We start from the raw sequence: 15683 nt of genomic DNA, 5'->3' as shown, positions 1-15683 counted from the left end.
CTGAGGCCTTCCCCTCTCTCCTGACTCTGATGCTGACCTGCCAGGTACCTTACTTCATATTTCAGGACCCGGGACCCACACAGAAACAATGTCCTTCTCTGTCCCTGCAATTGATGTGTCTCCACATCACTTCACACTGGGAACCATTGCTTTCCAGAAATGTTTTCCACTAACTGTTTTCTGAGCACCCAGTGCTGCCAAGTGTTAATACAAAGTATACAGAAACTAAGAGGACAGGCTTTCAGATCAGGTGACCAGGCCAGATTCAGCTCTATAGCTGTCTGGTTATGTGTGATTGAACAAGTCCCGAGTCTCTCTGAACATCCCTTTCTCATGTGGAAGGAGAAAAACAGAGGCTGGGGAGATGGCTCAGTGGAGAAAGTGTTTGCTTTGCAAGCACAAGGACCTGAGTTTGGATCCTGCAGCAGCCACGTAAAAGTCGAGCCTGGAGGAGTGTGTCTGTAACCCCCGTGCCAGACAGATGAACAGAGAGACAGATCCCAGAGGCTTGCTGGCCAGCCAGCCTATCCAAAATAGCTTGGCCCACATTCAATGAAAGACCCTATCTTAAAAGGAAGGTGCAGAGTAATGGAGGAAGACACGTGAAGTTTATTCCTGGCCTTGTCATGAACATGCATGCGGGAGCATACACCCCAGCCTACCCCAGTCACATGAAGAGGGAGAGTGATAAAGTCCCTGCTTTGGAACTGTGAGAATAAATGATTACTATGAGACTCTGAGCACAGGTGTCTGGCATACAGTGTGCACTCAAGGAATGTTGGTTATTAGTAGCTGTTTAGGTGTTCAGTCGTCCTCCTTGTAGTTGTAATCCACTGTTTCCTGGATGTTTCATGTAATGTAGAAACACTGCTTTATAGGAAATGAATACATTCACTGCCCAAGCACTCACCTTATAGATGGAGTAACAGCGTTTGTAATATAAAACAAGTAGATGATCTCAAATCACCTGTAGGCCCAGATGTCATTTGCACATGGTTTGATGCTATGTCGCAGAGGTAAGAAAGGTTTTGCTTTTATTGTGACTAGGAAGGCATGGCTTATATCACACTTTAGTTTTTCCTTTAGCCTAAGAACTTACTGACAGAAAGCAGAAGGAAGCTAGAACACTTACTCTGAAGTGGACTAAGTCATCAGAGAGAAAAGAGTTTTATCAAAATAATCTACCCGCAAGCTATAGAGCCGCAGAGGTAGGTCCAGCAAGAGTGCACAGCAGAGTCCAGTAGAGGCAGGACACCAGGGATGATGCAGAGGTAGGTCCAGCGAGAGTGCACAGCAGAGTCCAGTAGAGGCAGGGCACCAGGGATGATGCAGAGGTAGGTCCAGCGAGAGTGCACAGCAGAGTCCAGTAGAGGCAGGGCACCAGGGATGAGGCCACTTTCGTGCTTTTCTTTCTAAGCATTTACTGTGCCCCTGACATCCTGCTCAGAGCTAACACTGCCATAGGGCAAGTTCACTGGTAGAGCCTGGATCTGAACCAGGACCATCATCACATCAGCCTTAGGCCCGATTTACTCCTTTACGCTGCCTCCCATCACGAGGCCACCTCTCATCTTATTCTTTAACTTCCGTTTTCCACAGTGACACCTAATAACCCTTTCTAGACAAGGAGATCCCATGTCTCTTATGCTTTAGCCGTGTGGATCTAACTGACACCCTCACTAATTATTTCCCTCCTCGTTGACTAAATGACCTACTCCCTCATTACTGCAGATAAGGTCTACACTGTACACTTGGAATTATTTGTTAGTTACCGGAAAGTGGCAATGGGGCGTTTACTGCCTTTGGTCATGATCAGCCCAGTATTTCAGGTAATTTGGCCTCTCAGTATCTCTGTTGGTGTTAATGACTTACTGCTATCAGCACGGAAAATTTAATTTTTCTACTCAACTTTATAAGTTCATTAGAAAATGTCTATGAGATGGTTAAAAGCACTTGGCTGGTCTTGCAGGTGGCTTGGGTTCAGTTCCCAGCACCAATATGGCAGCTCACATCTATCTGTAACTCTAGTTCCAGGGGATCTGATGGCCTCTTCTGATCCCCATAAGTACCAGGCATACAGGCTAAACACTGATACATGTAAGATAAATCTTTCAAAAATGTATATGAATGAATCAGACTAGTGGGTTTAAGAAGTAAATGGATATTTTCTGTCCCTTTTGCTAAACCTATGAAAATGGAGTTTTCCACTTAGACCCTTGCTTTTCTGTCAGACACTGGGTATACATTGTGTGGTTTTTAGCACTGAAAATCTGTTAAGTGAGAGCACTGGCAGTTGGGAGAAGCACTGTTTTCCGTTCATTCTAATAAGACAATTATTGTTGCTTGTAAGAGAAAAGTTGACCAGCATTTTCTATAAGTTAGTTTATTTAAAAACAAAACAAGAAGATGCCTGAAGACCGAGACTTGGCCTGACGCGTTTGCTCTGTGTTGTACAGGGCCTTTAACCTGAAGGAAGCCCTGAATTCCATTGGTGTTCAGACGTGCACTGAAGTTAACAAGGCCCTGAAAGAGAGAGGCTCGCCCGCCTTAAATGCTGACATTCAAGCCAATCTTGTCGGCCAGTTTTCAAGCCTTGAGGAGAAGGACAACCCTGTGTGTGTTTTGATGGGTGAGTTCTCTTTATTTTTTAACCAGTTTCTGCTTCAGTTTCAATTTGCTTTAACTACTGTATAAGTGTTAGTCACACGGTTAGTATTAAACACAATACTGAAAGCAATTCAGATTTTGGGTTTTCGGATTAGGGATGCTCAACCCATCAAGTCCAAAAACAAACAAAAAGCCTGGCAAAATCTACAACACCTGTGATAACACCTCGAATTTGGCCACAGGTACTGTCTTACCATGGCTGTGACGAAACACCGCAACCAAAAGCGACTTAGGGAGGAAAGGCTTTATTTTACTCTCAGTTCCATATCACAGTTTGTCATCAAAAGCAGTGAGGGCAAGACTTCATGCAGGGCAGGAACCTGCAGGCAGAAGCTGATGCAGAGGCTAAGGAGCAGTGCTGCTTTCTGGCTTGCTCCCCATGGCTTGCTCAGCCTGCTTTCTTATAGACTCCAGGACCACCAGCCCAGGATGGCAGCACCCACCATGGTCTAGGCCCTTCCCTATGAGTCACTAATTAAGAAAATGCCCAACAAGCTTGCCTACAGCCTGATCTTATGGAGGCATTTTCTCAATTGAGGCCCCCTCCTCCCAGATGGCTCTAGCTGGTGTCAAGTTGCTATAAAGCCAGCCAGCACAGATACTAGCTTTTATTTTCGGAGGACAGATACTGAAAGGATAAAGAAATACTGATGTTTACATAAGTCCTACTCTTCTGTTCGTACGAAGTGGGTGTGGTACTTCAGAGCCTGTCATGACTATCCAGCCAGTGGACTTTATGAAGGCAGTACATGGTGATGTGGAAATCCTGGGTGAACGTGCAGCTCAAAGCCACGCTCAGCACAGTCACAGGACGAGGCCAATGGTTCTGTCATGAGCATCCCCAGGAGAGAACAGGTCCTCTTCTAGGTCAGAGTTAAAGAGACCAAGAGTGAAAGGCTGCAACTGGGCATGAGTGGGCTCTCATTGGCCTTGTTGGTCAAGTAAACAAGCTTCTCAGTGTCAGGCTGGGTTGGAGAGTTGGCAGCGTGGAGAATGTATCAGGACTCTTGCTGTGGCCTGTGACAAGTTTACATAAACAGGGCAGTTGTTTTATTATACTACAGCAGAGAGGGCCGGGGTGGGTGCTGGCTGCCCACAGTGTAATCAGAGGTCTTGGTTTCCCACTGCCCTCTCTCAGCACTGTCTTCCTCTGGGCTGGATGCCTACACAGTAAGGCAGTGTGCTCTACCATGGTCCTTCCATGTTTAAGTCAAACAAGAACCAGGAGTCTTCTCCCTTAGCTAAACAGTGGCCCAGCATGGAGTCCCTTAGGCTGTAGGTAGCCTGACTGTAGGTCAGGTTCTGTCCTTGAATTGATCATGGTGATCAGGCAAAAGAACTTAATCTTGAAGTGTGCACTCACTTCCTGGACAATCTGCTGAGCCAGAGTATCGATCAGAGTAGGGGAGACACAGTTCCCTTACCCAAAATCAGGGTTATTAGCTAAAGAGGACAAAAGCAGGTGCTTGTAAAATGCACTCGGTTACTGCAGCTGCTGGAAAATAGAGGCTAGAAGGAGTGGGATCAGACTCTGCTCACATTCTGGGACTACTGAGCTATAAGCTTATCAAGTGCAGTGTCGGTGCCCTAACAGGGTGGGCACATCTTATTATGGCTTGAGGGGCTCTGCTTTCCAATTCTCTTTTTTTTTTTTTTTTAAGATTTATTTATTTATTATTATGTATACAGAGCTCTTCCTGCATGTACACCTGCAGGCCAGAGGAGGGTATCAGATCACATTATAGATGGTTGGGAGCCACCATGTGGTTGCTGGGAATTGAACTCAGGACCTCTGGAAGAGCAGTCAGTGCTCTTAACCGATGAGCCATCTCTCCAGCCCCTGCTTTCCTATTCTTATCCCTGGGAACATAGGATACCAGGAGTTCAGGCTGCACAGGCTACTTAGGTGGGCCAAAGCCTCACCTTGATCCCAGAAATAATCAATGCCAGGGTACAGCATGGTGGGGCATAGTAGAGGCCGCAACCGAGAGGAGACAGTTGGTTGATAATGGTAGTTGGCACAGACACTTGTCACAGCCCTTACCTTTATACGCCACATGCTGGCCTGCCTCTGCCTGTAGTCTCTAGAGGAGCAATTGTAATCTGAAAGATTGTGCTCCTGAAGACACAGACACATGCTGCTGGCTTCCTACTGGTATGCAGACCTCATGAACACAGGGGCGTGTGTGCTGTCTGCTGTTTCTTGATATAGGACTGAGTCTTAGATGGCATTTAATATATGTTATAGAGTGCCCATGGCTGAGTGACAGGGCCAGACTTGGGACTCTTACCTGCCTATGGGCTCCAGGGCTCATATTCCTTTGGGCAGAGCTGGACCCTGAGTGGCCTGAACTCAGTGTGTCTGTGCCCTGGATATCCAATGAGAAGGGGGAAAAGGGCAGGAGATGCCTATTAAAATCTGGTAACACAGCTTTTGTTTCCGAGCTCTCCCAAGGGCAGCTTTGCCTGTTGTTCTGCGCATTGAAAGTATTTTTTTTTTTTTTTTTTTTTTTTTTTTAGATCTTATTCAAAGTATCATTTCCTTAGCTACTTGAGTGATTGTCTTGAGTGTCTCTCTTTTGACTCTGGTAGCCAAGGACAGACCTTTGGCAGGGACTCCATTTGGCTGCTTCAAAATGAACAAATGGTTCTGTAGTGTTGGCCTAAAAACTTGACTTGTCCAAAGAGGAGGCAGAACCACTTGGTGACGTAATAGCCATTTTGAAAGGATTTCATTTTTAGGCTTTCTGGTGATAATGTGTTTGGACTGCATCTCTGATGAAGTCAGGCCCAGGTCTGGAGGAGGCAGCCAGTCCAACGGGAAAGCTCACTGGTTTTTTGTTTTGTTTTGTTTTGTTTGTTTGTTTTGTTTTTTTGTTTCATGATGAGAAACTAGTGCTCTGTCACCTTGTGTTCTCCTTGATGAGAGTGCATTGGCCAAGAGCGTTATGCTCTCACCTTGTCATAGCCTTGAAGAGATAATTATAGTGGGGAATTCCTTTCAGACCAAAACTAACACACACACACAACACACACATACACACATACACACACACAACACACACTTACACACACACACACACACACACACACACACAAATAAAAATCACCAATGGATTATGTATTGTGTCTGTGAGTGCCCATAGCCATTTACAGTTTTGAGAGGTGATTTTTCTCAATAGCCTAACTGACACATGAATCATTTCTCCTAGTTGAAACCCACAGGTGAGGGTTATGTGTCTATGCTTGTCTTCTCCAGGCTCCACACTCAGGCTTTAGTTGTTTTCAACTTGGTGTTGGAAACTTTTCATTCCAGGCTCCTTTTAATTCAGTCAGGATTATTGTGCCGTGTATCAGGCCAGGAATAGAAAGATAAAGAGACACAGCCCTCCCGCCACCTCGAGCTCACACCTAGGACAGGAGAAACACATTCCCATGAAGAGTGAGCTGCTGTGTGAGTCTGTGACAGGTGGTGGAAGGCCGCAGAGAGAAACTACTTTAGACTCGGAATTGACGCTCTGCACGGAGATGGAATGGGGTGGGGCAGGAGTTAAGAAGGGGAGATGTTCTAAGACATGGTCATTGGAACCTTTCAAGATCTGGGCTTACTTCTGGCTAAAGTAACTTGTGGGGAAAGGTGTTTGAAAGTAAGGGTTTTGTTATTGTCGAAAGCCTGGCATACTGACACATGCCTGTAAACCTCCCCACTTGAGATGTGGAGGCAAGAGGAGCCACAGTTTAGCCACGTAGCAAGCATGTTTGAGGTCACCCCAGGCTTCATGACCTTTTCTCCCAGGGAGAAGAAAAAAAGGGTTCCATTTCATGTCGATAACTGCCTGTGCTCAGTGGACTGAGTTTTTAGTAAACATTATTGTTGTTGTAGTTGTTTTGTTTTGTTTTGTTTTGTTTTTTTGAGACAGGGTTTCTTTGTGTAGCCTCGGCTGTCCTGGATTCGCTTTGTAGACCAAGCAGGCCTCGAATTCCACAGCAATCCACCTGCCTCTGCCTCCCAAATGCTGGGATTAAAGGCGTGCGCCACCGCGCCTGGCTTTAGTAAACATTCTTATTTATGAGGGTTTTGTTTCCAAAGCCAGAGAGAGTCCTTGGAGCTGCACGTGTGATGGTGCGCCTGGTTGGCACTACAGGTTGTCTGATGTGACTGCAGCCAGGTCTATGCATGCATTTGCTTGTATACTGCAGCCACAGAGTCAGAGGCAGTGAGGCAGCGAGGGAAGGTGACTGATGCCGTGCTGCTGTGCAGCCATCCCTCAGTGCCTCCTGTGCAGAGGCTGTAGAGTTAGTGACCACACCAGGGTGCTTTGGGGAGTACTGCTTTTAACTATCCCAGAGCTGCAGGCATGAACTTCAGCTGGCTCTGGGAAATGTAGATGTGTGGTCAGACTTCCTCATTTAGACTCTAAGGGTGTTGGGTATCTAGAATTAAAATTTTAGAACTAAAATTTTGGATTTCAATATGAACTCCCTGATCTTAAATTGCTTCTATAAAAACAAAACAAAACCCCAAAGAAACATGGGGTTGGCTAAATTAGGCAGTGCCACCTTCAGTATTGATGGTGGATGCTGAGCATTGATTTTATAAAAAATTGTACATCACAAAAACACTCTCTTTTCCTAATCAACCATCTCTTGTTTTTATGTGTTATCCCCAAACTCTGTACCTTGAGTGTTACTCACTTCTCACAAGTCTGTAGGCGGCTCGGTTGTTCATTGCCTTGTCAAGCTCAGCTATGTTTCTATGGTACTGTAGCTTAGGTTGGTAGCCCTGTGATCTTGGCTGGACTCTATCAGGAGCATGGGGGAGTTGCTCATCTAGAAGGCTCTCCTTAGAGCTGGGAGCACTGGGCTTCTCTGCCTTTGGCCTCATCCTCCAGCAGTTTCAGCCTTATCCGTGTGGGTGATGGTAGGCGAAGTGGATGTCAGTCGTGCACCTTGAGGCTCAGGCATGCAGTTGGCAGCCTGGCATTTTCATATATTGTGTATTAGCAAAAACAGGGCACAAAGCCATCAGACTTGAGGGATGAAGAAATACTCTCCATCCTTAATGGGAGGAACTGCAATGCCACTTGACTACAGGCAGGGGCGCATGGGAACCTCACTGCTTACTATTCAAGACCGTGTACCTCAGTAAGGGAACAGATAAAGATACCATTTTTTCTTTTAGATAAACGGATCCAGTTGTACATGAAGAGCCTGCTCTGTCTTCCAGTCACTCAGAAGAGCATGCCTCCCATGCCAGGCGGCCTTGATGTCATTCAGCAGGAGCTGGAAGGGCTTGGCTGCCAGTACGCAAACATTGTGAATCTCAACAAACAGGTGTATGGACCATTTTATGCAAATATATTCCGAAAGCTGCTCTTCCAGGATGAAGCCATGGGGAAGACAGATGCTTCACTTCCAGCTAACTAAAAAGAAATGGGCACTGGAGAAGAGATGGAGATCAGCACTCGATACACAGCCCATTTCCACCAACGACATTACCATAGATGCAGCACATTCCCAGTGCTGCCCTAGAGCAGTGTTAGGCTGCGTCTGTGCAATCTGTGATGTTAGTGTCACTGAAGGGCCACAGAGCCCACAGACTCTTTGTGGATCATTTCCAAGTTTCAGGCAGATAGATTTAATGAAGAAAAGTAATTTTTAATGAATTATATTACCTATATAATGCTGGTGTTTTCTTAAACATTTATATTGAGCTTTTTTTTTTTTTCCTCTTTTTTTGTTTTTTTGTTTGTTTGTTTGTTTGTTTGTTTGTTTTTCTCCAGACAGCATTTCTCTGTGTAATAGCCCTGGCTGTCCTGGAATATATTGAGCTTTTTTTTTTTTTTCTTTTGTGACTTGTTCATTCAACCTGAAAGGAGTTGTTTTAGTTTTTATACTTGATTATACTGCAGTTGCCTGCAGTGATACAATGTGCAAACATTTAAAAAATATGTTGAAAATGAAGGGGCATTCAGCTTCATTTTTTGTTTAAGTGGCAAAGTAAATTTGTGTCTTGAGTCTGGATTTAGCCAAGTACATTTATTAGGATTTTTTAACCATAGCTCTTGGCATGTTTATTTAGTTTTTACTTAAATGTTTACTTCTACTTTTGAAGCTTTCCTAACATGGTTGTTTTTGTAATAAAAACTATTAAACAGCTGACAAGGTAATCTTTTCTTTCTTTTACTGCTAAAACATGAGTTGCTCATACTAACTGCATCTTAAAATGTTAAAAAAAAAATTTCAGGATAACCAGTGCCTCTGTTTGCTAACTTCCCTTGGGTGTCTCAGAGTGGAATATTGGGTATTTGTTTTTTGGGTTTTTTGTTTTTAAATCTGTCTCTGTCTCTCCCCACCCTCCCCTCTCTCTCCCTTTCTTTCTTTGAGGCAAGGTCTCACTCTGTAGCCCTGGCTTACCTGGGAATTAATGAATATATATATATATATATATAGATATATATATATATATATATATATATATATTATATCTATATATATATCTATATCTATATATATATATATATATACACACACACATACATACATACATAGTCCATTCAGTTAACAAACACTATGGAGCATCCACTGTGTATCAAGAAGACTCCTCACTTTAGCAGTAGAATTATTAAAACAACCGTAAAAAATAGCAGGGCCCCTACACTAGAAGGCTGTGAAAATTCTTAAGCTGATCTGTACTATTAGAGAAAATTAAGCCAGATCTGGAAATACCAGGCTTTCCCCTCTCATGAAGAGTCTGTGTATATGCTGAAGGCATGAAAGGAAGCCTATCTGATGAAATGAAAGGAGGGGGGTCGTTGGAAGTGGGGTGAGGATAAGAGTAATGGCAGCATGAATATGATCAAAGTAGATTATATACATGGATGAAATGCTACAAGGAGCCAGCCATGGTGGTACAAGCTGTATAGTGCCAGCATTCAGCAGGCTGAGGCAGAAGGATCCCACGTCAAGGCTAGCCTAAGCTACAGAGACTCTGTCTAAGACAAAAAGAAATAAGTCATAATGAAACCTATTACTTAGTATAATTAATAAAGTTTTATTTTCTGTGGAGCCCTGGCTGACCAGGAACTCCCTCTGTAGACCAGGCTGGCCTCAAACTCAAAACAATCCACCTGCCTCTGCCTCTTGAGTACTGGAATTAAAGGAGTGTGCCACCATCTCCCAGCTAAATAACAAAAATTGTATACACTCCAATAAAAAGAAAGTTGTGGAAAATTAATAAGGGCTATAAAATAGATTTGATTCATGTTGGTGAAGACCACTGAACTCTCCCATGGAAGGATAATTCTTGGTCTAAAACCTAAAGGATCCATAGGCATGGGCCAAGGACCAACAGGGCTGGGAGTGGGCACAGCAAACTCTGACTGCTAAAGTGAGGAGGAGAAACAACGAATCCAGAGAGGACAAGATAAGAATGAAGCTATGAAAGCAAAACAAAGGTAAAAAGTTTTCTTTTTCTTTTTTTGTCCTGGAAGCGATGAAAATCATCACTGAGTGTTTTCAACAGGGGAAGGCCACAAACAGACCTAAGTGTTCAGACAGTTGCTCTCAGAAAAAAAACAAAAAACAAAAAAACCAACTTGGTGGTGGTGATATGTGTGCTGTGTGTGCGCACACATGCTCACAGGACCACGTGGTGAAGGAATTCACTGGATACACACTGAGTGCCTCACAGAATCAGCCTTGGAAAATAGACGGGAGCTAAGCAGTGGAAGTCGCAGGGCCTCCAGCCGCACTGACAGGTTCTGAACCCTCCTGGCTGCTTTGCTTCACCTGAGTGAGTCTAGATTAGTACTAAGTGGTGGGGGTGAAGCCCGGGAAGAGTTGACTCCTGTTCCTGGGGCCCCACTAAAGTCACACTCTTGCTCAACCATACTCTACTTGCTGTTCGGAAAAAGTAGAATAGGACTGAGATCTCAAAATCCGAACATGACTCCCACCTCACCAATATCAAAACTATAGGGGTTCAAGCCATCTTTTTTTTTTAAATTTGGTTTTTCGAGACAGTTTCTCTGTGTAGCCTTGGCTGCCCTGGACTAACTTTGTGGACCAGGCTGGCCTCGAACTCACAGCAATCCGCCTGCCTCTGCCTCCCGAGTGCTGGGATTAAAGGCGTGCGCCACCACAGCCCGGCTTCAAGCCATCTTTTAATCTTCATGAAGCAGCCACCTTCTCTGCCCTTCCACCACATTACTCATCTACCTCAGAGGGTGAAACTCAAATAAGGTGCGTTTGAATTGTCTGCCAACTACACCGTAATGTCGCCAGCATACATTACTAGTAACTGTAATTTATGAGTCTTAAATCTCTTTCATGCTTCAAGAGGTTTTAGTGTTTTGAGAAACGACGGCCAAGGGCTTAACTACACAAGAACAAAATTTGTCATATCTCATCAGAACACGGCTTATTAGGCTCAATATTGCCATTGGCAGAAAAACTCAAGGGTATAGAGACGGCTGTAGTGGCTGTCCTTGATGTCAACTTCAAAGGCTGGTGACAGAACACAACATGCTCTTGATTCATTTGCAACCAGAGTTTATCCTGTGAGTTTTAACCTTTCAAAAAAAAAAAAGAAAACTTTAATGATAAACTTTCTCCAAAGCTGTCTCCTTTGCTACCTCTGCAATGAAGCCTTATTTTCAGTCCTTAGCTTACAATATTTCAAGAGACAGGTGCAGAGGGACCTAGCATATGGCCTTATGAAGAAAGAATACCTAGGACTGTCTCAGCAGCCACTCTTGCTGGTTTGCTGGAACAGCTGGGTACAGATTTTGGTCTTTCAGAATATAATAAAATAACCACGGGGAACTCACCATTTGGCAGGGTCCACCCTGAGCACGTTATGTAAGTTGTGTAACTGCACAGCACATTGTGGGGCAGACTCGATCATTTTCATATGTGTAAAGGCCGATGAATCTGCTGATGTCATGGAGCTGCTGAGTGTATCTAACCCAAGCAAGATCTCACCCTGGAATCTGTTAGCTACTGGCCATACGGCTCCTTGACTCATCCAAGCAAAAGCATTTCCCACTGTTGTGATGCTAACAAATGCTAACTCAGCATTTACCTCTCCACTTCCCTTGGGGTCTTCCCACTTAACCTCTCCAATAAAGAGTGGGGTTCAATTTGTTCTCCCCTAAGCCTGGACACACCTCCTGCACTGGGTAAGGCTGTCTGATGTCCTCGTTTCAACCTCTCCCTCATGTCCAGCCTAGATGGCTGGTTTTGTGGAAACCCTGGTCTTTTTTGGCTGGGGGAGAATGTGTCCTATGACACAAACTGGGGCTTTTCAGAGAAAGGCCTGGGCATGGAGGTAAGGGGAGACTGTTTAATTGCTCAGTCTTGCTCAAGGCACAGACGGCTCTCAGTATGTAGCAACTTCTACGCAGGCTGATTCCCCACTGATTGGGGAGATGACAGGCTTTCAGGCTATCCCTCTCCTGTTCAGACAAGGAGTCCTCCTTTTTCCAGCACTCTTCTGGCCACCTCTGGTTCTTTGTAAATGGATCCGCGGACAGGAACAGCACTGGAGGTATTTTCCTCCAGGCTGGAATGTACTGGTAGAATATACTCTAGTGTATTCTCCTAAAGCCTCAGAAAACAGAAGATCTAAGTTCTTCCACATGACACAAAGGCTGTGAAATGCCCAGCTCTGCTGGCTTCCGGCTGTCACTGAACAATGAGCATCTGACTGCCAGAACATAGAAACATAAACCCTCAACGGGCACTAGCTGTTGGTTCTGTTAAAATGGCTTTGCCCTCCCCCCCCACCCCCTGTGCCTTTGGCGTGGTGTTAAAAGCATTAGGTCTCGAGAAACTTGAGTGTGAGACCTAGCAGAAAGCATGGCTCCTGGACTGAGATAGTTATGGATTTAAATTTCAACTCCATTTGGACAAATTGCCGGGGTTTTTTTTTTTTTTTTTTTTCGTTTTGTCAATTTTTTTCCCCATCTGAGACAGGGTTTCTTTATGTAGCCCAGGCTATCTTGGAACACACTCTGTGGACCAGGCTGGCCCTGAACTCAGACATTCCCCTAAAGGTGTGAGCCAAATCTATTAATAGCTGTCTTAGCTTGTCACCACGAGGGTTGGCCCATTACAGAATCCACTTAGAGGCACTGGTAAGGAGCAATGTTCAAACTAATGGACACTCTTCCTTGTATCCCAGGATCCTAACCTCTCCCCTTACCAATGCCCCTTAACCAGCCACTCCTGCCCCACAGCATTGGCCGGCAGCTCACCTGGCTACCACACACCTCATTCACCTTATATAAAGGATAAGGCAGTATTGAAAAATGTGAAACACTTGAGCTCTGGGATCTCCCAGACCGCTGTGTAAATAAATCATCAGGCGGTTTGCACAGATACCTCAGTAAAAGGGTGTGGCAGCATGAAACTGAGGAAGCACAAAACTATCCTAAGGGGGTTTTGTTTGTTTGTTTATTTGTTTATTTGTTTGACTTTGCTTCAAAAGTCTAGCCTCCTGGAAACCAAAAAGATGTCACGGGTTTGACCTGGGGTACAGGTGTGATGCAAAAAAGGCTTACAAGGGATTGTGGTCCAATAGGCAACATCACTGTCAACCAGTTGTAGCCATGGAGGATTGGGGGATTACTTCCACCAAAGTGTCCTTCATTTCAAGAGAAGCTTTAAAAACTCAGGGTGGAAAACAGGAATATAATGTTATGATGACCTACTGCAGTTTCATTTTCAAGCTCTGTATTGAACACGGATTTATTCAGGAACAAGCAATGTACTATAAGCTGGAAAACATGACAGTTCTTGTTCTGGCGTTCACAGCCTGAATACCCAGACAAGCACAGAGGCTATGGTGTTAGGTTACAGCATGGACCTGACAGAGAAGCAGCCCCAGCTCCAGCCTGCCAGTCAGAAAGCTGGCATTTTCACTTCTCCAGGTGACTGTGATCTGGGCTACAGTAGGAGAGCCATCTTAATTGTGGAGATCAAAGACAACTTTGATTTCCGCTAGCTAGCCAACACACCTGAGCCAAACTTGACATCACCTGCCATCTATACATCACGGTCACAGTCCTTTGTAGACTCCACTCTAACTGGGGTGCTCTCTGGTAATTAATTTACAGGGTCATTGGAATATAGGAAACTTTAAGGATGGAAGGGCAGGAACTGGTCATTATTCTTTTTAAATGATTGATTTTACATAGAAGTGTGGAGATCAGAGGACACCTTTCTAGAGTTGGTCCTCTCCCTCTACAGCGTGGGTCCTGCAAATTGAACACGGCTTCTCAAGCTTTGTCAAGCTTTGTGACAGGTACCTTAACCTCCTGAGTCCTCTTGGTGACCTGTATTTTTCTTTTTCTTTCTTTGCCTAGATTCAGAAGTCTAGCAGCACAACATTTAGAAGACAGAAGCCCTGGAATTTAAGTGGCTAACTCAGTAACTCTGTAACCTTGGGGCCAGGTTTTTTTTTTTTTTTTTTTTTTAATCAGAAAGTTATACTTAGGAATTTTAAGAACATCTTTATCATGATTTCAACTATTAAACGCTGTACAGGTCAGCAGCATTGTGCACACTCACAGGACATGATCCATCCCCACAATTTTTGTATTTTCCCAAACTGAAACTACCTGATCATCTGTTGGCATCTTTTAACTTTTCTCTCCATAGGGTTTTTCTTCTCATTGGATTTTCATAAACTCAATTTCAAATTTCAGGGGGGGAAAATCCCTTTGTCTCCTATCAACTCTTTGTGTGTGTTTACTATTCATAGAGATTTCTAGCAGCGTGTTCTGAAATTTTAAAAATTTTAATGGAATAATAAAACTTTAAAATTCTTTTTACCCTTCTCTCTCTCTCTCTCTCTCTCTCTCTCTCTGAGACACAGTTTTATCTAGCCCAGACTGGTCTCAAACTTGCTAAGTAGCCAAGGATGCCCTTGAGTTTCTGATCCTCCTCTAGCCACTTTCTAGAGTCTGGGATTATAGGTGTGTGCTACCACGTGGTTTATATGCAACCCCTGGTGTATTTTTTGTAGTGGGCACCAAACCCGTGGTTTGGTTCAAACTAGTAAACATGCTTACACACCTCCCTCCCTCCCTCTTCCATTTTCTTGTAATGCTTTGTCAACCTATGTCGAGATACTTACTCTAAATAGGGCTTAGATATATGTTTCTCCCAAGCCGTTAATTAGCTACGCTAGTGTCATCTGTCGGGTTTTCTCTACCCACTTTAAATGTCTTTCCATACTAAAATTTTGTGAGGGTAGTTTATTCCGAGATAGTGCACCTCAGAGTTTAAGTAACACTATTTTTGTCAGAACTTACTCCCACTAAAGCATTTCTCCTCGTCCCATCATGGTCATCCCGGTAGCAGTCAACGGCTGTCCATTACACGCAGGTACCATCGATTACTTAACCAGCCATCTATCATTAGACACGGTAAATACTTCTTGTTCTTTTGTTCTACGCAACATAGATACGGTTTTAGGCTGAGTTAGATGAATTCTCCGCTTCAGAGGTTCATGTTGTGGCCACTATTACCTAGTGATCTACTACATTTTGCCAGATTCACTCACGCCGCTGGGGAATTGGAAATAAACTTTTGTCTGTTGGGAGTGTAGGATTGGCCAGGCGAGACCTCGGGACTTAAAACTAGTGCAGTTTCCCACATCCGGCTGGGGCACTTCCGGGTTCCACCGCAGGTTAGGCCGGACCAGGCGGAACCTTTTTTGAAGCGCCTCCAGTAAGCAAGCGCAGCGGGGACACTCTAGGACAGAGCACACGACTCTCGGCGTGCTGTTTGCTTGGAGCAGCAGGGGCGGATGTGGACAGTCTGTCGACTTCTTCCTTTACCGTGAGTGGCATGGACGTGCTAGCTGAGGAGTTTGGGAGCCTGACCCCGGAGCAGCTGGCTGCGCCGATCCCGACCGTAGAGGTGAGCGCCGCTGAGGCCGTGACCGCAGGCAGCGGAAGAGGCAGGAGGAGAGGAGGCGTTGCCGGGAAAGGTTTGAGGAAGGCGAG

At 44.6% G+C, this 15683-nt stretch overlaps 2 protein-coding genes across 2 annotated transcripts in view; both read left to right on the top strand.

Moving 5' to 3' along the window:
* The window catches only part of Tcp11l2 (t-complex 11 like 2), a 30434-nt gene extending 22295 nt beyond the window's left edge, over positions 1-8139 (top strand). Inside the window, exons 8-9 of the mRNA XM_051172899.1 lie at positions 2457-2629; positions 7850-8139. Coding sequence (XP_051028856.1) covers positions 2457-2629; positions 7850-8094 — 418 coding nt within the window. The 3' untranslated portion in view covers positions 8095-8139. The remainder of the gene's footprint in view (positions 1-2456; positions 2630-7849) is intronic.
* Positions 8140-15392: 7253 nt separating this feature from the next.
* Positions 15393-15683, top strand: part of Polr3b (RNA polymerase III subunit B) — a 96285-nt gene continuing 95994 nt past the window's right edge. The window contains exon 1 of the mRNA XM_051172652.1: positions 15393-15597. Within this exon, the coding sequence (XP_051028609.1) occupies positions 15526-15597 (72 nt within the window). The 5' untranslated portion in view covers positions 15393-15525. The remainder of the gene's footprint in view (positions 15598-15683) is intronic.

The sequence above is a fragment of the Acomys russatus genome, chromosome 31 (genome assembly GCF_903995435.1).
Source record: "Acomys russatus chromosome 31, mAcoRus1.1, whole genome shotgun sequence".
NCBI classification, from domain to species: domain Eukaryota; kingdom Metazoa; phylum Chordata; class Mammalia; order Rodentia; family Muridae; genus Acomys; species Acomys russatus.
This window is presented reverse-complemented; position numbering and strand designations above follow the sequence as displayed.